Below are 19,922 nucleotides of genomic sequence, written 5' to 3'. Positions count from 1 at the left end.
AGCGACAACGAGTGTGAGAGAGACAGATACAGAACAAGACAGAGACGGAGCGTCGAGTCGAGACGAAGAGGGTCGGGGGAATGTAACCATTGAAATTCAATGACGATGGGGAACATTCGAGAGACAGACTCCACAGTCAAATGCGGTCACCTCGGAGGCAGAAGACCCGGAAACAGACGCAAATTACCTAAATTTCGTCCTCTTGGCCATTCAACGCGCCCTCTACAATGAAATAAAGCGCCACCGGCGCAGCTCGATTGTTTTGCCCAGGGGAGAAAACGTGAACCAAAATTGGCAGTGAATGGTCAGAGACGCACCTTGTCTGACAGTTTGCACTTCCCCGACGCGATTTGGAGGCAGAGGGGAGATCTAGCCGAGTGGAGTCGGTCTGAGGTACGAACTCTTCGAGGCGCAACATCAGTTGGTTCGCCACGTTGGTGGCGGCGTGTGCAGAGCCCCGTGTTTTAGGACAAGTCGGGGCCGAGGCGGCCGACGTCGACGCCATGGGGGATGACGCCTCGGTGCAGGCGAGGCCGCGCCTCTCGCCCGCGGTGCCCATCGGCCCGGGTGGCGGCGCGCCGTTGGGCGGCCTTGGCGGGCTCAGCCTCGTCGGCCTCGACAAGAAGACCTCGCCGCCGTCCCTGGGGGCGATCCACCGCTACACGCGCACCCGCGGCGACGGAGGTGGGCAGGGCGTTCAGCCGGGGATGGGGTGGTGTTGCTTCAACCTCGTGCTCGACAGCCTCGCGAACACAGCAGAGGCACAGGTTCGCCGTTCTCCGCGACGCCGCCGGGCACGGCGCTGGTCCGCAAGAAGAGCCACCACCCCGACCTGCGCGTGGACGCGTCCATGGACGCGGACGGCGGGGCTAGCGAGCGTCGCGAGGTGCTCGTCCTGCCGAGGGACGCGGCCGGCCCCGCTGCGGGCGTCGCGGGCCTCGGACACAAGATGGAGCTGATCCACCTGAACCGCACCTGCACCAGCGTCAACCTGGCCTCGGCCGCCGCGGCGCACGGCCTCAGCCCGCGCCTGCGCTGCTCCAGCCACAGCAACCTCACGGACGAGGAGAAGATGCACCGTGTGCGCCACCAGGTCAGCAGAGGCTCGCTGCGTCCTTGCAACACCGCCGCGACCTACACTGACGTGCGCACTGACTGGCCGCCCCGGCCGCGACAGGTGTCCTTCGCGCAGGACGTGGGGCTCTCCAGCCCCCCGGCCTCGGCGGCCTTCCCCTGCGAGGACCTAGTCAGCGCGCTGCGGCGCAGCAGGGCCCTGGCCGAGCGCGACGACCGCGACGACCGCGACGACCCCGTGGAGCCCGTGGACGACAGCGACCAGGACGACGACCACTCTTCGGTCCACACGGACGAGCAGGACGAGGACGCCTTCCTGGACGGCTCGAGAAAATTCAGGTACAGTCTAAAGCGCGTAACAGGCGGGCTGGTTGCCACCGGGTCTCCTGGATGTTCAATTTCCCGTTTGTCGCGCACTCAGCCCGGACGGCGAGGTAGACTACCTGGCCGTGCGGCCATCCCTCGCCTCCACGCAGCTCAATGAAGTCAGGGGGCCCAACTGACTGGCTCGGCCGAGTGGCTTTGGTCTCGCGGTCCTTCCCTGACCCCCTGTGCCCCCAGAAGCAGCGTTCGTGGGTTTGGTCCGGCAACCGGCACATCCCACCGGGGTTTTCGTTTTAGTCCATGTAAAAAAGACACAAGTCGTTTTGTATGTTTTGTAAAAAATGTTTATCAAATTATTTTATTTTTCTTGGATTTACAAATACGCATCGTTGTACATTTCTCAGATTGTCATCTTCACAACTGGCCGTTTATTTCAGGGAAATAAATAAGTCTTGTGCTTTTGTCTGCGGGTCTGTTGATTGGCGAGGCCAAGGCGAGGCCGCCGCTGTGTCTGCTACATAGTCTGCTTGTCTGCTCAGTCGGTGGCGGCTCCGTCCCGCCGCGGGTTGTTCTTGTTCAGTCTGAGTGTCCCGGGGACACCCCCTAGGCCCCTACCAGACGAGGCACTGGGGCTGGGCGGCGGCCTGCTGCGTGGGGCAGCCCCACGCCGCCGCGAACTCCCTCGAGTTGGCCAGCGAGCCCTGCACCCGGAAGCGGTGCGGCGCGTGGGCGTCCGTCAGCACCTCGTTGAGCAGCGACTCGCGCGTCGTGGACTCGCACCACGTCTGCGGGGAGGACAAGAGGGGCGTGAGGCAAGAGGCAAGGCTGGCGGCACACAGTGGGCCAGAAGTCGGTGGAGGCGGCCAAAACTCTAGACGCGTTTTGAGCTCCAGAGTCGCTAAATGGGACTCGAACCGAACGTGTGACCCCACCAATGGATTGCTCTCCGAACGAGGAATCGATTGGTGGGGTCACACGTTAGGTTCGAGTCCCATTTAGCGACTATGGAGCTCAAACCGCGTCTAGAGTTTTGGCCGCTCCACCGGTCTTCTGGCCCATTGTGCGCAGTCCCGTCCCCGTCCCGCTCACCGTGCCGAAGCCCAGGAAGAAGAGCTGCTCCGGGGTGAACTCCTCCAGCCCCACCAGCCGCGGCTCCGGCCCCGCGCGCTGGAGGTAGCGCTGGTAGGCCTTGTAGGCCAGCCGCAGCCCGCCGTTGTCCGCGATGTTCTCGCCCTGCGTGGTCACGCCGTTCACCTGGAGGGCACGGCAGGAGTCACTCTGTCTCTCTCGCACCGGTACGGCATGCCCCATGAGTGCGAGAGAGATAGAGCTAGGAAAGCGACTTGGAGACAGGGGAGACTGACCGTGGCGGCGCTGCCCAGCAGCCCGTCAATCTCGGGCACCCGGTATGCGTCGTACTGCTGCACGATGCACTGCGCCTTGCGGAGGTACGTCTCCAGCGTGGCCGCGCTCCACCACTGCGCCAGGTTGCCTTGCGCGTCGCTCTGCCGGCCTGCAGCACCAACAACACCCTCATCAGCGTGCTTCCCGGCCCTCCGAGCGCCGCCACGCCGAGAACATACCCATGTCGTCGAAGCCGTGCGTGATCTCGTGGCCGATGGCGACCCCGACGCCGCCGTAGTTCAACGCCCTGCAATTCGAAGCGAAAGTCAGCACCTTCCCAACGCTCACACGCACACACACACACACATGCGATGCTTACTCGACGCGGCCGCGGCTGAAGAAGGGTGGCTGGAGGATGCCGGCGGGGAAGACTGGAAGACAGGGTTGGGAGAAAATTCACAAATGACAGAAACAAACGAAACGAAAATAAGTGAAAGTAAAACCGGACGACTCCTCGTCCACTCACTGATGGAATTAGCCCCAGGGTTGTAGTACGCGTTGACGACGGCGGGTCCCGTCAGCCACCTGCAGGGGCATGGACAAGACGGTTACGGCCGTGACGGAGCAGTGGCGGAGGCGGAGGACAAGACCGCGCCAGGCCGCGCTAGGCTCAGCGACTAGATTTGCTTACTCGAGGCGGTCGACGGGCTTCCGCAACTTGACGACGGCCTGGCGCATCAGGTAGCTCCTCATGCCCAGCGTGTTGCGGAAGTGGCTGCTGCCGACGGACACCTGCACCACAAAAGTGCGCTCAGGCCAAACGCTTCCCTCGGCGGCGACGTGCCGCGACCCCGCGACTCACCCCTCGGTAGTGGTGCTCGAGCGCGGAGGCGTTGGCGTACCACTCGGGGTAGCCGATGAACTCCGTCATGGCCCTGGCCTTGTGCAGCGCCGCGTCGCGCGTGTCCGCGTCCATCCAGGCCACGGCCGCCATGTCCGCGGCGAAGGAGGCGCGGAGGTCGCGCACCAGCGCCACTGCGGACTGCTTGGCCGCGTCGTCGAAGTGGCGCCGCACGTACTCGTAGCCCACGGCGAAGCTGCGGCAGGGGTTTGGACATGAGCTCGGGGCGGCGGCGGGACTCGAACCCGGGACAGGGTTGGCGGGGTTACCCGAGGAAGCTGCTGGTCCGCTGCACGCAGTCCTTCCAGCGCGGCGTGTCCTCCAGGGTGCCGATGAGCGCGCGGTCGAACTGGAAGGCCAGCTGGCGCATGGCGTCCGTCAGGTCGCCGGAGAGCGCGCGCACCAGGCGCCACCAGATGTAGTTGGCTGCGCGGCGAGATTGGCGTTTACGTTAGCCGTGGTCGCGTGCTATTTCGGCAGGACGCACACTGTCTACGACGTACCGAGCACGCGGCGCGGCGTGCGGTCCACGAGCGAGACCAGCTTCTGCACGAAGTCCAGCTCCTTGACGACGATGCGCTCGGACGCGTCCACCGTGATGCCGCTGGCGGCCGTCATGCCCCGCAGCACGTCCAGCCAGCGCGGCTCCGAGTCGGCGCGGACGGGCCGCACCGCGCTGGTCCACGTCTGCAGCTCCGCCACGGTGCGGGGGTTGTAGATGCGGAACCCGTCGCGCCTGCTCTCGGGCGGCGTCGTGATCTGGGGGTTCCATTTGCAGCGAGATTATTTTGGGCCAATAGAGGAACATCCATCTGCAGCACTCGCGCTGCGCGTAGACGGCGTAGACTTGACCTTGGCGAGCTCCGCCTCGAAGAGCACCACCTGCTGCGCCTGCTCCGTGACGTGCTGCGGGTCCAGCGGCCTGCCCGCCGCCCTGGCCAGCTCCAGCGCCGCGCCGGACATCCAGGCCAGCATGGCGGCGTGCTGCGGCCGGTACGCCGCCGGCTCCACCAGCATGCGGCGCGCCAGCGTCAGCCCGGGCTGCAGACCAGGCAGACCAACACTCACTCGCTGTGCTTTCGGAGAGTGCTTGACACCTCGACGCCGCACAGTGGGCCAGAAGACCGGTGGAGGCGGCCAAAACTCTAGACGCGTTTTGAGCTCCAGAGTCGGCAAACAGGCCTCGAACCGGACGTGTGACCCCACCAATGGATTCCTCGTTCGGAGAGCAATCCATTGGTGGGGTCACACGTTCGGTTCGAGGCCTGTCTAGCGACTCTGGAGCTCAAAACGCGTCTAGAGTTTTGGCCGCCTCCACCGGTCTTCTGGCCCACTGTGCGCCGCTAGTACCTGGTCCAGAGTGATGATGTTCCTGGAGGAGTCCATCTTGTCCGTGAAGACGTACATGATGAAGAGCGGCCCGATGGACCACTGGCCCAGCATGCGCGTGACGGCGGCCTGCCAGCTGAAGGCCGCCTCGTCCCAGGCGTCCTCCTCCATCGCCATCGGCCAGCCGCCCAGCACGGCCAGCTCCGTGAGCAGCGGCGACAGTCCCTCCGCCTCCACGCCGTCTGCGGACCAGGGGCGAGGCGAGTCGCACAAGTTTCACTCCCTGGCTCGGTCTCTGTGGCCAGGCCGGCGGGGACTAGGATTGATTCTTACCGGTGTTGAGGCACGTCTGGTACAGCGCCTTGGCCTGCTGGACCGGCACCGGCTCCTCGGGCCCGGCCTCAGACTCCAGGATCCCTGCCCAGAACAACGCGTTGAAGAAACGAAATGCCCGCGCCTCCCGCGCGACGTTTCTCTCTCTCTCTCTCTCTCTCTCTCTCTCTCTCTCTCTCTCTCTCTCTCTCTCTCTCTCTCTCTCTCTCTCTCTCTCACCCTTTAGCTGGTGCTGCAGGCGGTCCTCGGCCTCGTTGAAGTGGTTGAAGTGGGACTCGGTGGCCGGCACCGGGTGCTTGGAGATCCAGCCTCCGCAGGCGAAGTCGTAGAAGTCCGTGCAGGGGTTGGCGGACATGTTGAGTGACTCGAGCAAGGAACGGGCTGGTGCCGGCACGAGAAACAAGGATGGCGGTGATGGGAGTCGAACCCGGTCCCACGGAGTAGAGTGCCGACTGCAGCGACTGACTTACCCGCCGCCCGGCACGCCCGGGTCTCGCACACCTCGTAGGACTCCAGGACCGCGCCGTTCTCCAGGAAGTTGCCGTCCCCTGTCAAAGCATTTACTGCGCATCACTGCGCGCGTGCTGTCCGCGAGTGTGCTTTTTGTTTTTGTGCGGAGCGGTAAAGCTGGGGGAGCCGCACGGCAGGGGAAGTTGGTTGGAACTGGAACTGTGTCACTTTGGAGAGTTTCAACCAACTTCCTCGCGCAACACGCGCCTGAACCAGCACATCGCCGCGCAAGGTAGGCCACCAGCCCCGGCGGCGTGTGCCGCGGGACTGCCTGCCCTGAGCTCTGCAGGCGCTCTTGTCGGCCTGAGCCAGTCAACGGCAAGGGTGCGCGAGCCCCGGCAAGCGTCTTTCCAAGGCATTCCTCCAAGCGACCTCTTTACAGAGTGAGAGCCGTGGGCACCATGAGGGGGACCGCCGGCGGCCAGGCCTTTACAGTCTCAGACGTCATGAAAAGACGACATGTTTTTCTCCTTGGGGTCGGCGGCTCAGCGGGTGTACCGAGGGTCCCGATAACGGGGATGGGTGGGCGTCCGCCGCGGCGTCCGGGACGGGACCGCCCGGTGGCCGTCGCGCGTCGCGTCCGGGCCGGTCCGGGGCCTCAGTGAGCAGAACGCCGCGCGCGCGCCGCACGCCCACGCCACTGATTAGCGCGCTCCGTACTCCGTACCAACATCGTAGTTGAAGATGGTGCGGCTCTCGCTCCAGCCAGCGGCCAGGACCAGCAGGCAGACGACGCCCAGGCTGCAACAGTCCAAGACGGGGCTCTCGAATGCGTCAACAAAAACAGCAGCACAAAGCAGTCGAGACACAAGTTCAGATGAATCGGAAGTGTCAACTCTCAAGTTCCGCAACGTAGCCCGTAATTTTGTACCCATTTCGCGCCCTCTACGAGCTACCATACTTCTGTGTAGCCGCGAAATGTGATGCACCCCCCTCCCTCCCCCTGATTTTTACATTTGCACTCTGAACGCAAGACTCCTCCGCGAGAGTACACAGCATCCGTGGCGCGGCGGGGCTCGGCGATAGCGTGGTAATACGCAGCATCGCGGTCGTGGCGAATGCGAATGAACGGGCGTCTGAGAAAACAGTGCGAACATGAGAGAAGGGGCGCCCTTCTCTCATGGTGCGAACTTGATTCGGTCGCGATTCAACGACACGGCATGCAAGGTGCATAACAGGAGTCACGCGGCTGGATCGGAAATTCTGCAGCGTCAAGTTTAAGCCAACGAACTCGGCCTTTTACAAGGGCGGATCCAGAGACGGGTTCAGGGGGGGCGACGTCACGAAAGTTGCCTACCTACAGGGGTAATGTGCGACTTTTTGCCTACCTTTCAGGCGGCTTCGCCGCCTTCAGGGGGGGGGGCGACGCCCCCATCGCCCCCCCCCCCCCTTGGATCCGCGCCTGGCCTTTTATCATGCCGGGTGGCTAGATAGAGTAGCGGGCGGGAAGCACGGCGAGTCCGCCCAGCCCTAGGTCCATCCGACGTCGACGTCCCAAAGAGCCATCCCGCCTCGTCCCTTTACTCACTAGTGACGGCGGTTGCTGGAGGACGCTGACGCTTCCCTTGGCGCTGCCATGCTGCCTCGTCCCTTTACTCACTAGTGACGGCGGTTGCTGGAGGACGCTGACGCTTCCCTTGGCGCTGCCATGCTGCCTCGTCCCTTTACTCACTAGTGACGGCGGTTGCTGGAGGACGCTGACGCTTCCCTTGGCGCTGCCATGCTGCCTCGTCCCTTTACTCACTAGTGACGGCGGTTGCTGGAGGACGCTGACGCTTCCCTTGGCGCTGCCATGCTGCCTCGTCCCTTTACTCACTAGTGACGGCGGTTGCTGGAGGACGCTGACTCTTCCCTTGGCGCTGCCATGCTGCCTCGTCCCTTTACTCACTAGTGACGGCGGTTGCTGGAGGACGCTGACGCTTCCCTTGGCGCTGCCATGCTGCCTCGTCCCTTTACTCACTAGTGACGGCGGTTGCTGGAGGACGCTGACTCTTCCCTTGGCGCTGCCATGCTGCCGGTCGGCGGGGCGGCGCACGCACTCATGGGGTCCGAACCATTTCCGAAATTGGACGAGCCGAGTCCTGGCTTTCCTTTTGCTTCTTTCGCTTCCAGCCACGCCCACGTGGCCCCTCGGCCCCCACTCGCCAAGACCGGCGAACGGCCCCCGAAAGCCGAAAGCGATAACGAGAGCTAAATCCGTTGCCTTGCCGCTCGTCGGGTCCTGCGGCTGGAGTTGTGCCTTGCTGCCTTGTGCCTTTGCAGCATTTGCTGCCGAGAGAACAGACCCTGCCGGTCTGCTGCCCCTGCCGGTCTGCTGCCCCTGCCGGCTTCCCGCGCTCGGCTCGGCCGCCCCGAGTTCCGACTCGGCTTCGGGTCGCTTCGGTTCAGCACGATTCGCATCCATCGTACTTATCGGAATCCGCAGCGCAGGCTCTTTCATTGCGGAAGCGAACTCTGGTGAACCGTCGAGCCGACATGGACCAATCTCCACATACTATCGGCACACCGGTCGCTCGGGGGGCATGGCCCCTCCCGGTCAAATTGGGTACCACCCTGAAGGTAGGCATAACAAGCCTGACACCCCACCTTGTGGGTAAGCAGATTGTGCGACATGGCCCTCTTCGAAAAAATGGGGTTGATAGCCTGCCGGGTAGACCACCCGCTCCACACAGGTGTGGCGCCCGGCTGGGCGTTGCCTACCCCCCAAGGAAAACAGCAGCAGGGAGTGGGTGTGTTTCACGGGACTTTGGAAAACAAGAAGAGCGGAAATAAACAGATATTGCGACATATCAATTTATTGGCAAAGGAAAAAGCATTAATTTAAATCGTTGGAACTGTGTAGGCTGGAAACGCTGCTTTCAAGGGGTTCAGCATATCAGTGAGAAAGTACGCAGTACCGGCCAGGCCTTCAAACAGGGAGTAATACCGGTCTGGGAGTCTTTCCCTGTGCCTTTCCCAGTGGAAACACCAATCAGCAAATGCACAAGCCCTGTAAAGATGTTTTGCAGCATCTATTTTTGTGAATTCTTTCCGTTTCTGTTGACAGAAAAAAAAAGAATGAAAAGCACATTTGTGATAACTTTTTAAGAAAGAACTTGGACATGAAATGCATTAAGGGACACATACCTGGCACATCTGATACAGTGCAATAAATGTGTATGCATTTCCTGAAGTTCCATGACAAAGGCCACATCCTTTGCGAAGAAGACCACGTGTCCACACAACTTCACCACATTGGATTGCAGCAGCAAGGTAGCGCTTGTCCTCAAAAATCTGTATCACAAGGGAATATCTATTTCAAAAACTGCAAAAAAATTTGATGACCCTTAGGAGAACCTGAGAAACTGACCTCATAAGCAAGGCAAAACAATTGAACTGCTCCAGGAGCACCATGGCACCATTGCACTAAACGGTCTGAAGTACTGCCCTCTGAAGATTGTAAGTTGCCACTTTGAAAGCGACATTGTAACAAATTGTCAATTGTTGGTTGGATGTAATTTATTAAGTCTCCTTCATTTACATAGTCTTTTGCCTGCACAAATTTAAATGCAGTTTTAAGAATAATAAGAAGTGCAAGACAACCTAAGACTGCAATGATGGGGTTGTATGAAATAAACTCACTTGAAGAAGGAGGTACAAAATTCCAGCAGTGCCATGAGCACCTCCATAGTAGTTTTTGTCATGCCACTTGAATTTTAGTGGGGCCTGGCACTTTTCCTTTAATGCTAGACTGCGTCCCTGTTCAATAATTATATTCACTACCTGAATTTTTTTTAAAAACAAATCGAATTAGGCTAAACTTTAGAAACTTTGACATGAAAGAACAAACAAACTTGTTTAACATACATCCTTTATATCTGAATCACTAAAATGGTGAGGCATCTGGCAGCTTTTCATGAGTAGTAGAGTGTAAAGAAACCCAACTCGACCATATAACAGTTCATTGGGCAAATCAGATTGAGGATTCTTGACTATTTTAAACAAAGTCAACAACCTGAAAAAAATTAGTAAACTTCTTTAAGAAAGGTAATTTTTCAAACAAGTAAAATTTGTTCAAATCTAAATCAGTACCTTTGATTTAGGAGTTCTTGGCTCTCTGTGTTGTTGTTTATCATGGCCTTCAGCATTAAAACACCAGAAGATCCATTTAAAAAATTGACTCTAGAACGAGACGGATTTTCAGAGACTGAATTTATGAGAGATTTGGCAGCCTGGAAGAATAGAAAAACTTTGACGTACAAACAAGTATTAGGATTTTTAGACCTGCTAGAATTGCTAATTGTCGTCAAACCTGATCCAGTTCTTGATTGATGCAACGACTCGCAAAGAATAGAGTCATAGCAACCCCAGATACTCCAGTGTAAACAGAGGACCCTGAATCCAAAATCTCTGAACCATGAGTCACAATATCTTGTAACATAACACTTAATTTCTTTTTGATTTTGCGAGCGAAAGCATCTGATATCTAAAATGTAAAAATAATGTTTAAAAACATGAACATTAAAACTTAACATGACATTCTCATCGAATTTTGATCGAAACAGTCCATGGATATTTTACCTTGAAATCGTCACCATCCTTGAGAAGGAAATCATTAGAAACGTCAACGTCAAAATCCTGATATTTGTTGTCATAGTGCCAATCGTCTGCTACACGCCTAGAACTTGACCGAGACGCACTTGCCATGACTTTTTTGATAGATTAATGAATTGACAGTGAATGCAGAGCCTTCGGTAACTACTCTGAAGCATAAACTGAACTCAAAGACATAAAATTATCACGTGAAAACATTGACATTTCATCTTTCGTAGCCGGCTTCCAGCGGCAATGTTTTGATTGATCTCACTATTCGCAGGAAAAAGCAGAAGGACTGCGTATAACCAAACGTCACTTGTTCATACGCCCAATTTTGTAAACAACTCCTGTACTCCTGTGTCGCTAGAAATCGCGCAACCAAGTTATTTAGGCATTGCTTGCTTAAAGGTAATGAAGGCAACGCTTTTGGATGATCATTTTGTTCCATGGTATTCTCTGGCCCCCATGCAACTGTCCTTATCGGCTCTTATCAAATTTGCTTGATACAGATCAAGTGGTATTGCGGGTTTTGCATAGCACTGATTAAAAGCTTTAAACGAAACTGAAGCAAATTATTCATTCGGATCAGAAACACTATCTCTAGTTTAAGAAAATTCGTCATAGTTATCGCTAAGATTGTCTTTGTGCTTCTTTGGTATTGCAATCTATTTGAGTGGTTAGTGTGACTCTTGCTAGAATGTCACAATGGGTCTTCAATTTTGTTTTGTCCATGCCAAAAAGTAATATATTTACTCGTACTTTGTACTTTCCAGGCTGTTAGCTGCAATGTCAATTGGCCCTTTCTCCAATCATGAAGGGTAAAGTATCAATCAAGTGGAGTGGTTCCAATCGACCAAATGAAGACCAAAAACATATTCCTCCTCATATTTTTGCTTGCTGTGACAAGCTCGATTTTTGTAATATTTGGGGGAAATCAACAGGCATCGATTCAAAGTATTGTTTCAGAAACTCATAAAGGACTTAACAAACTGAAACTCTTGAAGGTCAGTACATCCCTTTCGTTACCTTGACTTATTTGTACCTCTTTCTTTAGTCTTAGTAACCTTTAGTTCATTTTCATTTACAGGAAAATCTTAATCAGCCTGAGGAGAAAAAACTGCTGCCCAATGAAAACTATCTGATTCCGTTAGGGTTTGTGCAACAACCTCATCTGTACCCCCACTCCTTGTGGACAAACACATCCGTTCCTGTTGTTGTTACTTATGTCAGGAGAAGTGGACATGAGAAGCAAGCGGTTGGATTTTTGCGTAACATGCAACAGTATTTGCCTAACACAACAGTTTTAATTTATAACCTAGGCTTGGATGAAGATGCACTTCAAGTTGTGAGTGTCAAACCCTGGACGGAGTTAAAGAAAATATTTGCTAAGTGCTGCTTTTTACTTGCAACTACCTCTAAACTTTACAGATCCACAACTACTGTGATAGTATACGTTGCATAATTATGCCATTTGACTTAGGATCGTTTCCATCACACGTTTCTGAAGATGTATCCCATGCATTTAGGCCTCTCATTATTCAGGTTTGTCTATCCACTAAGTTTAAAGATAAATGCAATTAACCCTTTTAACAAATGTCCAATGATAATAATAATAATTTTTTTTATCCTTTTTTCAGGATGCTCTTAACAAGGCTGGTGGTGTGATTTTCCTTGAGTGCAACTTGAGACTGACAAGGCATATAGATTCATTGTTAAAGTCTGCTGTTGGATCTAGTAAACAGAAAGGAAATGGGATCATTGCTTGGGCAACAAGACAAGCAACGTCTTCTCTCACTCATCCAAATATGTATGGATATTTTGAAACAACGTCAGAAAATTTTCTTTTCCTTCCTATGGTAAGTTTTTACATTTCTGTTTCCTCTTTTGGTTATGCACTTGTATTTCCAAATGCCTCTCTTTTGACCCTCTCTGAATTGAAACTGTATTTTTCAGGTGGAGGCCACTAAACTTATAATCTACAACACAGCTGATATACACAACAATGTCATGCTTCCTTGGGTACAATGTGCACTGACTGAAGATTGCATTTTTCCTATTGGTTGGTGTATTCTTATATTCATGTATTGATTGATATTGGATATTATAACTGACTTTTATGTGTAAATAATGTTTTTTGTCCTAGGTGCGCAGTCAAGCGGCTGTCATTTCAACAAGAAGCCACAGTACAGATATTCAGGATGTCATGGGTATGATACATCAGCTTTAAATATTGTCTTAGGCCTCCAGTTTGATTTTAATGCTGCTCTTTATACATACCCTGGACAATCCTCTATGAAAGAATCATATTTCAAGCTTGTTAGTGACAGTGATGCAATATTTGAGTACAGTGCATTAGAAGACAATATTACAACCTTTCCCAGTTTTAGAAAAGATGTTATTTATTAAAATGGTGGAAAAAAAGAGACAGGATGGGTATTTCTGACATCATGCGGTGAACACTCCCTTGAAGTTCACAATATATTTTTGAATGAGTTTTTAAGTCATTGAACTATGTATTTTCTATAAGCTGTTCAATCATCTTTATGGTATTGTGTAATTTTTCCCCCTTATGAACCTAGTCAGAACATTTGTGTGTTGCACTGATATTGGAAGACTGCACTCATCGAATAGAATTGTGATAAACACCAAGCAAGACATATTGTAGTGAATTGTATTCAGAACTAGTCACATAATAGTTCCTTAATCTTCAGTTCTCACATGACTTGTAGTTGCAACCTTTGTTGTATGTTGGGAGGTTTTATTTTGCCAGGATGGTGAGGCATGGTCATTTGCAAGTTGGCATTTTCTCTTGACGCCACACAATCAAAACATTCTGAAACAATTTCCCGCCTTGAATGAAGTACTGTGTATTAAAGTAATCAACTTTGTGTAAATTCTTAGTCATTTGTTTCCTCTGCAATGTTTTTAAGTATGCCTGTGTGTGGAGTGTTTCCATGAAATGAACTTCAAAATCATCTTAGCGTAACTTTTTTGAGTGATTTAATTTTTCTCGTCAACAATGAATTTATATTTTTATATCATCTGGTGAATGTTTCAGGGTAAAATATATTTGTGCACATTAAAATATGATATCTATGTACAAGTAAAATTTCCATCAATACACACTGCTATAAGAGAGAGCGTTCTACTTATCAGTGTTTGGTTTCAGTCCCACCTAATACACAGTCATAGAATTTTCAAACATATTGTGGAGGTCTTCTTCCGACTGTTCACGTGGTGCCAGTTTAATTATGCGAGACTGAAAAAAATGTTATTGGACAACAATTAACAGGTATAAAATACTGTAAAATTCTATTCAAGCAAATTAACTATACCTGAGGGAGAGTTCCTTTCACAAGTTTTGGGATGTCATCAGTATTGTAGCCAAGATCCGATAAACCATTTTCAACTTTCATCATCTGCATATAGCGTCTCATCGTATCTCCCAAGACACGGCCTGATACAATTACATAGTAAGTATTATCAAACTTTTTAGAAAAATTGTTTGAGCGATTTTTCAAAGTACTAAATATTAAACTAACCTGCATCACTTTTCTTAGCATTTGTAGTGTCTGTGCCTAGAATCTGAGCAGCCTCAAGATGACGCTCAGGACAGGCAGCAGCAGTGAAATTAAAAACTGCAGGTGCACTCATCACCACGGAGAGACCATGGGGAATCATTGGATGATCGTCACTGAAAAGGTACCATATGAATAGAGAGAAAGTTGAAGAAATAGTACAACAAGTACAAGGTAGACGCAGAACTCACTCATAGTCAGCTGGCTGGAAGCTCTTGACATTTCCAGAAATGGGGTATGACATTCCATGACAAAGATGCACACCAGCATTACCAAATCCAACACCAGCCATAGTTGAAGCAAGATGCATCTGAGATCTTGCCTCCAAGTCATCGGGCTGGTACACAGCTCTGAAATGCCAACCAGATTCAAAAATGAAAACGAGAAAAGGAAAGTGAAGGCCACTTCAGACTTCTAACTTACCTTTCAAAGTACTTGCGCATAATGTCGAAAGCAAATTTTGCCCAAACATCTGAAATAGGATTTTGCCCATTATAGGCTGGTCGGAGATTCGGATTTTCTGGCCTGGGGCTACGTTCTGTGTAGGGAATGGCAGTGTATGATTCTAAAGCGTGACATAAGACATCAAACCTAGACAAATACAAGAAGAAAAAAAACACTTTTATCATATATCCCCACTCTGCCATTAGGCTAAAAATAGAAAATTAATTGACTCACCCGCTGTAAACGCAAACTTTTTCAGGCAAAGAAAGGGTGTGCAGTGGATCAACAATGCCAAGAATAGGACGGAGTGCTCGGTGTGAAATTCCAGTCTTGACATTCATCTTCTTATAGTCAAAAATACTTACACCAGTTGTCTCACTCCCAGTACCCGATGTTGTTGGAACTGAAAAGAGAGAAAAATTTAGTCAAAATAATTAAATATCTAATCTGAGCATAATTTTTTTCAAAAGAAACTTACTAGCTATCAATGGCTTTAGTGGGACAGTTACAGGTTTTGCTTTGCCAATTGGAGCATTTACGTAATCTAAAAACTCAGCTTCCCGGTCACAGGAGAATAAATTTGCCACTTTGCAGGTGTCAATAACCGAACCACCTCCAACAGCAATAAAACCATCAAAGTCATGAGCCCTTGCATAATTTGCAGCTTCAATCATGCTGTGAAAGGAAAGTCAACAAAACAATGCATGTGTCAATAATTAATTTTGTTTTGATCAGAACAAAACAGACTTTTCACTCTTACCTTCCATCAGTGGGTTCCACTCGAACTTTGTCAAAAACTTCAAATTTCACACCCGCTTTAGTCAGAGCATCCACTGTGGCCTTCAGAGGTGGCAGCTTAGCAATGTTAGGATCTGTCATCACACATACATTCTTGGCTTTCATGTTGGCCATGTCCATACCAACTTCCCTAGTGACACCAGGTCCATATCGCACAGTGGAACAGGTCATCTGAAACGGAAAGTAAAAATTGCATTAGGTACAGGACAGCGATGCTTGAACACAAATCATGGATAAAATAGAAACACTTACCTCGAAAGCATAATCCTTTGATTGCAGAGCTGCTGGCCCCCCAGTAAACTGTGATGAATGTTTGGAGTGAGCAGGACACCGACATCTACCAATAAACTCATCTTTAGGGAGTGACCATAAATATACACACAAAATTCCTAATGTTATCTTCAGTGGAAATAATAATTTTCCCAGAACAAACTAGTCCTGCAAAAAGCCGAATGGAATACAACAAATCAAGTCAAATACTCACGACCCGCTAGTAATTGTTTGCATCAAATTAATAATGCGTCCACGGGAAGACATATTGGGGAAGGTTAGGCCTCTCGGCTGAACCGCTGCACCAGAAGAATTTGCGGCTCTGTGGCTGCTGCGCCGTTTTCGCTTGGCTTCCACCCTGAATGGAATCGTACCGAAGATGAGGCTGCTATCAAGGGCGAGTTCCAAGTGCTCAAGTCCAAGTCCACCCACTGTTTGTGACAGTCGCTCCGCCGCAAGCACAACTACCGACCGGCGGACAAGTTTCTTGTTTGTTTACGGGCACGGGGCACAGGCGCAGCAGCGCAGCATACGTCAGGGCAGTCAGCTGACCGGGAGAGGGGGGAATCCGCGATCGCGAGCGAAACCGGCGGAGTAGGATGGGTGGCCTACCCACCGGGCGGCCCTCCCTATGCCTGTCTCGCGAGAGGCGGCCGCGGCGGTCGGCGGCCGTCCTTTCCCGTCACTGTCGCCTCGCGGGGATGTCGACGCCGTGGATGTAGGGGACTGGGGCTCGGTGCGCCGGGAAAGGGAAATGGTCTGTAAAGTTAAGGGCGCGCGCCCGAGCGGCGCCGCGCCGAAGCGCCCGAGCGCCGCCCGCGGAACGAAAACATCTCCAAAGTGCACTAAAATATATATTTTTGGAAAGGGGATGGTTCAGGGAATCCAACTATTGACCCACTTTTTGATTTTGAGCATTCACGTTCGAGTTCATGGCATGTTTTCGTTCCGCGGGCGGCGCTCGGGCGCTTCGGCGCGGCGCCGCTCGGGCGCGCGCCCTTAACTTTACAGACCAAAAGGGAAGTCCGGGCGGCGTGGCGTAGCCAGGCGTAGCGTGGTGCATTGTCTGTCGGCGACGCGACGCGTGTTTCAAACGGCAGCCATAATGGGATGCAGGGTGCAGAGTTCGCGGCACGGCACGTTGCTAGTCGCGGTTCGTGAACGCTACTACAATGGGCTACAGGGTGCCGAATGGCGAACTAAATGGGATGCATTTGGTGACGCGCAGCAGGCAGGCCCACCGGCTGCAGGCTGAGCAGTGCTTCGTCGCCCTGTCTCTCTCGCAGCCCTGCGGGTCGAGCCACGAGTGCGAGGGGGACCGAAGCCCGCTGGACAGGCAAACCACTGTACAGTACGTTCTCTGTTGTCTCCGTCGAGAACGGTACGGGGGAGTCCCAGCCTAGAGTGATGGATGTTGGGTGTTGGGTCGCTTTGTTTGCAGACGCCACACCCGCGATCACCGGGTTCGGCGTTCGGGCGCACAGTGGGCCAGAAGCCGGTGGAGGCGGCCAAAACTCTAGACGCGTTTTGAGCTCCAGAGTCGCTAAATGGGACTCGAACCGAACGTGTGACCCCACCAATGGATTCCTCGTTCGGAGAGCAATCCATTGGTGGGGTCACACGTTCGGTTCGAGTCCATTTAGCGACTCTGGAGCTCAAAACGCGTCTAGAGTTTTGGCCGCCTCCACCGGCTTCTGGCCCACTGTGGGGCGCCGGAATGTCCTCCATCGGGCGACCCTCGGGGCGACCTGCCCGACCCGTCCTCATCCTCCTCGCCGTGCTCGCCGCGAGGCGTCCTGTCTCTCCCGCGTGCCGACGAGACAGTGCGGAGGGAATGACCCGGACTGTCGTCGCAAAGTCACAGCCTGCCTCCCCGCCGTGTCAGAGTGCGTCATTGCCTTGCCCAGAGGACCGAGGGCGACACGTTACGGTGCGCGTAGTTCCGGTTCGACTTATGGTCCGCGTATCAGCACCGCGGTTAGGCCCTGCCATGGCCCTGCATACGGGCCGCCAAAGTTTCCTACTTCTATTCTACCCATGGAGGGAGACACAATCGGCCGTTCCTACTAATCTGGTATTAATCTGGATTCGCACACCTTGGCCCCGGTCAGGGTCGCGCCTGTGTGATAAAATCTTGTGCGCTGGCCGGGCTGCGGGCCGCTATGCTAGGCGGTCCATCTCGCGGGCATCTGGCGATCCAGCAATCTGGCTCGGTGCTGCGCAGTGCGCATCGCTGGGCTCGACTCTCCGCGGCGTCGCGGCGCCTAAACCACAGTCCGGCCTGTTGACTTCTGGAGTCCTGCGGGGTGGTTCCGCACAGTGCTCCGGCGCACAGTGGGCCAGCAGACCGGCGCAGGCGGCCAAAACTCTAGACGCGTTTTGAGCTCCAGAGTCGCTAAAGGGGACTCGAACCGAGCGTGTGACCCCACCAATGGATTGCTCTCCGAACGAGGAATCCATTGGTGGGGTCACACGTTCGGTTCGAGGCCTGTGTAGCGACTCTGCAGCTCAAAACGCGTTTTGGCCGCCTGCGCCGGTCTTCTGGCCCACTGTGCGGCGCTCTGTCTCTCTCCCACCCCAGCGGGACGATCCGGGAGAGCGAGAGGGACAGAGCGATGAGACCACCGTTGGGAATCAGCCTGCTGGCGGCCGAAGTCGAGGAAGGCTGCCAGCAACGCCTCCAGCACACCAACAAGGCCCCGGTCTACGCACCACCTGTCGCCGCCTGTCGCGGTTTCGGTTTGCGACGACCTCGAACGAGACTTGCGGTTTTCGCGCTCAAGCAAGGAAGATGTGCCCCAGATCTTGGGAGCGGCTCGCCCCTTTCCGGCCGAATATCGATTTAACAGCCGCAAATGCTCCAAAACCGTCCGTGAAGGGTAGGGGGAAGGGGAGGGATAATTAGAGTGGACCACAGCACGTTACCGCAGCACTCGTAGTTATAGTGCAGTGCTTTGCAGCAGTGCACCACACACTGGTCCACTGCCAAGGGCCGCTCCAGTTTGCTTCCAGGGTGCCTTCGCCGCTTGCAGCCCTTCTCGCACTCCACTACAGCATGCCGGACACCGGGACGTGCATCCAGGGCATCCAGGGCACGGTGCTGCCCGCACACCGCACCGCACGGGCCGTGGAGTGCACCACCGTGGCGGCCTGCAGCCTGCAGCAGTTCTGCACGCCAGGCACCTGCCTTATTTCCGCAAACGCTGATGATGGAGCAGCGAGCCCAGCTCGGCTAGAGGGGCTCGCGAAGACTCGGCTGGAGAGGTTCGCCTAGGAGAGAGACTCCTAGATACTCGGGTGTCACCGCTACCCATCCTAGCCGCAGATGAGGACTCCAGTTCCAGCTGCACCGCGCCTCCTCGCCTCCTCGCCTTCTCGCCGCCCCGGGACCGCGGTGGGAAAAAGAGAGCCTCATAACGGCGCGCTCAGAACTCACAAAGGAAAATGACCTCCCAACCCGCAGCCCGAGGAAAGCGACATCTGCCGGGAATCCGAGAAACACAGTGGCCTTTTGGGTGTGTAGTGTAGCCAGCCGCCACCGTGAGTGGCATCACCCTGCCTGCACTGCAAGGTGCCGAGGAGTCGCCGCCCGACGGTGTGGCTGTCTAGTGAAACACGACTGCATACGCCTTTGCCGAATCAAACACTACACCAGGTCGGAGACTGAAGTCACCGTCTCCAAGAACAGTGCGCATGTGGTGGAAACCTGTTTCGGCCAAGGCGCTGTAGTGTTCGGAGGAACCCGTCAAAACGGCCGTCCCCGCCGTCCCCGACGAAACGAGGTGGTGCGACAAATACAAGTTTTGCGTGGAGAAAAGTGTCAGGTGTCAACAGGCCAGGCGTTACGGCGTGGGTGGCGGCAAAGAGTGGCAGCCGCCGCGAGACGGTCGAGACGGACGAGACGGCCGAGACGGCCTAGCGCGTCGTCAGGTCGGCGGGGCGGCGCGGTACAGTGGGCCAGAAGACCGGTGTAGGCGGCCAAAACTCTAGACGCGTTTTGAGCTCCAGAGTCGCTAAATGGGACTCGAACCGAACTCCTGACCCCACCAATGGATAGCTCTCCGAACGAGGAATCCATTGGTGGGGTCACACGTTCGGTTCGAGTCCTATTTAGCGACTCTGGAGCTCAAAACGCGTCTAGGGTTTTGGCCGCCTCCACCGGTCTTCTGGCCCACTGTGCGCGGTATACCGCTGCAGTTTCTCACACCGACGCCACCGCCACCGGGCTGCTGCTCTAGGCCGGCTTGGCTCTGTTCAGATCCTCGGGGCTGATACGGCCTACGGCCGGCCGGCCGACTCGGGTTTCGGCTCTTTCAGAGTCTTCAGAGTCGCGCCCGCGGGGCAGCGGGTAGATTCCCTCGAAACTCGTGTTTTGCAGTTCGCAGCGCGTTGGGCTGGGCTAGATGCACCGGCGCACGCTGCGAGGGGAGGGGAGGGAAGGG

At 54.0% G+C, this 19,922-nt stretch overlaps 5 protein-coding genes across 16 annotated transcripts; 2 read left to right on the top strand and 3 right to left on the bottom strand.

Annotated features, from left to right (window-relative positions):
* Positions 1-503: 503 nt before the first annotated feature.
* LOC117646332 lies at positions 504-1,829 on the top strand. The gene is made up of 6 exons (XM_034387210.1): positions 504-580; positions 760-846; positions 904-1,093; positions 1,178-1,246; positions 1,319-1,413; positions 1,496-1,829. The coding sequence occupies exons 1-6, from the start codon at positions 504-506 to the stop codon at positions 1,575-1,577; spliced, it is 600 nt and encodes a 199-aa protein (XP_034243101.1). The 3' UTR covers positions 1,578-1,829.
* LOC117645919 (neprilysin-11-like) lies at positions 1,727-8,126 on the bottom strand. Of its 6 annotated transcripts, none has more exons than XM_034386474.1 (17): positions 7,632-7,764; positions 6,483-6,556; positions 5,776-5,868; positions 5,525-5,686; positions 5,306-5,389; positions 4,994-5,214; positions 4,496-4,684; positions 4,147-4,402; positions 3,913-4,069; positions 3,605-3,839; positions 3,434-3,534; positions 3,269-3,327; positions 3,122-3,173; positions 2,982-3,049; positions 2,763-2,911; positions 2,488-2,652; positions 1,727-2,183 (listed from the first exon to the last, which is right to left on the bottom strand). In XM_034386474.1, exons 1-17 carry the CDS (start codon positions 7,679-7,681, stop codon positions 2,010-2,012), a joined length of 2,289 nt encoding a protein of 762 aa, XP_034242365.1. In that variant the 5' UTR covers positions 7,682-7,764; the 3' UTR covers positions 1,727-2,009. The 6 variants fall into 6 exon arrangements, with proteins under 6 accessions (XP_034242365.1, XP_034242364.1, XP_034242362.1 ...); XM_034386473.1 differs by lacking the exon at positions 7,632-7,764 and adding an exon at positions 7,344-7,620; XM_034386471.1 differs by lacking the exon at positions 7,632-7,764 and adding an exon at positions 7,776-8,126 and having other exon boundaries at positions 1,729-2,183.
* A 110-nt stretch (positions 8,127-8,236) lies between these two features.
* On the top strand, positions 8,237-13,305 carry LOC117645923. Of its 3 annotated transcripts, none has more exons than XM_034386486.1 (7): positions 8,237-8,374; positions 11,164-11,394; positions 11,478-11,735; positions 11,819-11,932; positions 12,028-12,246; positions 12,344-12,449; positions 12,534-13,305. In XM_034386486.1, the coding sequence occupies exons 2-7, from the start codon at positions 11,248-11,250 to the stop codon at positions 12,794-12,796; spliced, it is 1,107 nt and encodes a 368-aa protein (XP_034242377.1). In that variant the 5' UTR covers positions 8,237-8,374; positions 11,164-11,247; the 3' UTR covers positions 12,797-13,305. The 3 variants fall into 3 exon arrangements, with proteins under 3 accessions (XP_034242377.1, XP_034242375.1, XP_034242376.1); XM_034386484.1 differs by lacking the exon at positions 8,237-8,374 and adding an exon at positions 10,659-10,798; XM_034386485.1 differs by lacking the exon at positions 8,237-8,374 and adding an exon at positions 10,878-11,066.
* On the bottom strand, positions 8,585-10,678 carry LOC117645922 (lanC-like protein 2). 3 transcript variants are annotated; one of them, XM_034386483.1, is made up of 9 exons: positions 10,611-10,678; positions 10,376-10,478; positions 10,107-10,280; positions 9,887-10,026; positions 9,662-9,809; positions 9,437-9,577; positions 9,165-9,347; positions 8,942-9,088; positions 8,585-8,851 (listed from the first exon to the last, which is right to left on the bottom strand). In XM_034386483.1, the coding sequence occupies exons 3-9, from the start codon at positions 10,233-10,235 to the stop codon at positions 8,636-8,638; spliced, it is 1,104 nt and encodes a 367-aa protein (XP_034242374.1). In that variant the 5' UTR covers positions 10,236-10,280; positions 10,376-10,478; positions 10,611-10,678; the 3' UTR covers positions 8,585-8,635. The 3 variants fall into 3 exon arrangements, with proteins under 3 accessions (XP_034242374.1, XP_034242373.1, XP_034242372.1); XM_034386482.1 differs by having other exon boundaries at positions 10,597-10,655; XM_034386481.1 differs by having other exon boundaries at positions 10,376-10,656.
* Positions 13,306-13,367: 62 nt separating the features above from the next.
* On the bottom strand, positions 13,368-16,045 carry LOC117645921 (probable hydroxyacid-oxoacid transhydrogenase, mitochondrial). Of its 3 annotated transcripts, XM_034386478.1 has the most exons (11): positions 15,913-16,045; positions 15,695-15,838; positions 15,463-15,547; positions 15,173-15,381; positions 14,891-15,087; positions 14,647-14,815; positions 14,392-14,559; positions 14,160-14,318; positions 13,933-14,084; positions 13,726-13,847; positions 13,510-13,649 (listed from the first exon to the last, which is right to left on the bottom strand). In XM_034386478.1, the coding sequence occupies exons 2-11, from the start codon at positions 15,745-15,747 to the stop codon at positions 13,566-13,568; spliced, it is 1,398 nt and encodes a 465-aa protein (XP_034242369.1). In that variant the 5' UTR covers positions 15,748-15,838; positions 15,913-16,045; the 3' UTR covers positions 13,510-13,565. The 3 variants fall into 3 exon arrangements, with proteins under 3 accessions (XP_034242368.1, XP_034242369.1, XP_034242370.1); XM_034386477.1 differs by having other exon boundaries at positions 13,368-13,649; positions 15,695-15,992; XM_034386479.1 differs by lacking the exon at positions 15,695-15,838 and having other exon boundaries at positions 15,463-15,648; positions 15,855-15,987.
* Between the last annotated feature and the right edge of the window lie 3,877 nt (positions 16,046-19,922).

The sequence above is a fragment of the Thrips palmi genome, unplaced genomic scaffold (genome assembly GCF_012932325.1).
Source record: "Thrips palmi isolate BJ-2018 unplaced genomic scaffold, TpBJ-2018v1 HiC_scaffold_19, whole genome shotgun sequence".
Lineage (NCBI taxonomy): Eukaryota > Metazoa > Arthropoda > Insecta > Thysanoptera > Thripidae > Thrips > Thrips palmi.
The sequence above is the reverse complement of the archived record's forward strand: the minus strand, read 5'-3'. Positions and strand labels throughout refer to the sequence as shown.

Excerpts from the sequence above, each read along its gene's own strand:
- LOC117645922 (XM_034386481.1), bottom strand. The coding sequence starts at position 10,501 with ATGGCAAGTGCGTCTCGGTCAAGTTCTAGGCGTGTAGCAGACGATTGG. Across the intron at positions 9,578-9,661 it reads GTGATTCAGATATAAAGGAT|GTAGTGAATATAATTATTGA; the intron begins GTATGTTAAACA and ends AAAAAAATTCAG. Across the intron at positions 9,348-9,436 it reads TTTTGTACCTCCTTCTTCAA|GCAAAAGACTATGTAAATGA; the intron begins GTGAGTTTATTT and ends AAATTTGTGCAG.
- LOC117645919 (XM_034386471.1), bottom strand. The coding sequence starts at position 7,858 with ATGAGTGCGTGCGCCGCCCCGCCGACCGGCAGCATGGCAGCGCCAAGG. Across the intron at positions 4,685-4,993 it reads ACATCATCACTCTGGACCAG|CCCGGGCTGACGCTGGCGCG; the intron begins GTACTAGCGGCG and ends CCTGGTCTGCAG. Across the intron at positions 2,653-2,762 it reads TGCTGGGCAGCGCCGCCACG|GTGAACGGCGTGACCACGCA; the intron begins GTCAGTCTCCCC and ends CGTGCCCTCCAG.
- LOC117646332 (XM_034387210.1), top strand. The coding sequence starts at position 504 with ATGGGGGATGACGCCTCGGTGCAGGCGAGGCCGCGCCTCTCGCCCGCG. Across the intron at positions 1,094-1,177 it reads TGCACCGTGTGCGCCACCAG|GTGTCCTTCGCGCAGGACGT; the intron begins GTCAGCAGAGGC and ends CGGCCGCGACAG. Across the intron at positions 1,414-1,495 it reads GACGGCTCGAGAAAATTCAG|CCCGGACGGCGAGGTAGACT; the intron begins GTACAGTCTAAA and ends TCGCGCACTCAG.
- LOC117645923 (XM_034386486.1), top strand. The coding sequence starts at position 11,248 with ATGAAGACCAAAAACATATTCCTCCTCATATTTTTGCTTGCTGTGACA. Across the intron at positions 11,395-11,477 it reads ACAAACTGAAACTCTTGAAG|GAAAATCTTAATCAGCCTGA; the intron begins GTCAGTACATCC and ends TTTCATTTACAG. Across the intron at positions 11,736-11,818 it reads ATGAAGATGCACTTCAAGTT|ATCCACAACTACTGTGATAG; the intron begins GTGAGTGTCAAA and ends TAAACTTTACAG.
- LOC117645921 (XM_034386478.1), bottom strand. The coding sequence starts at position 15,747 with ATGTCTTCCCGTGGACGCATTATTAATTTGATGCAAACAATTACTAGC. Across the intron at positions 15,382-15,462 it reads CAAAGGATTATGCTTTCGAG|ATGACCTGTTCCACTGTGCG; the intron begins GTAAGTGTTTCT and ends TTTCCGTTTCAG. Across the intron at positions 14,816-14,890 it reads ACTAAAGCCATTGATAGCTA|TTCCAACAACATCGGGTACT; the intron begins GTAAGTTTCTTT and ends CTCTCTTTTCAG.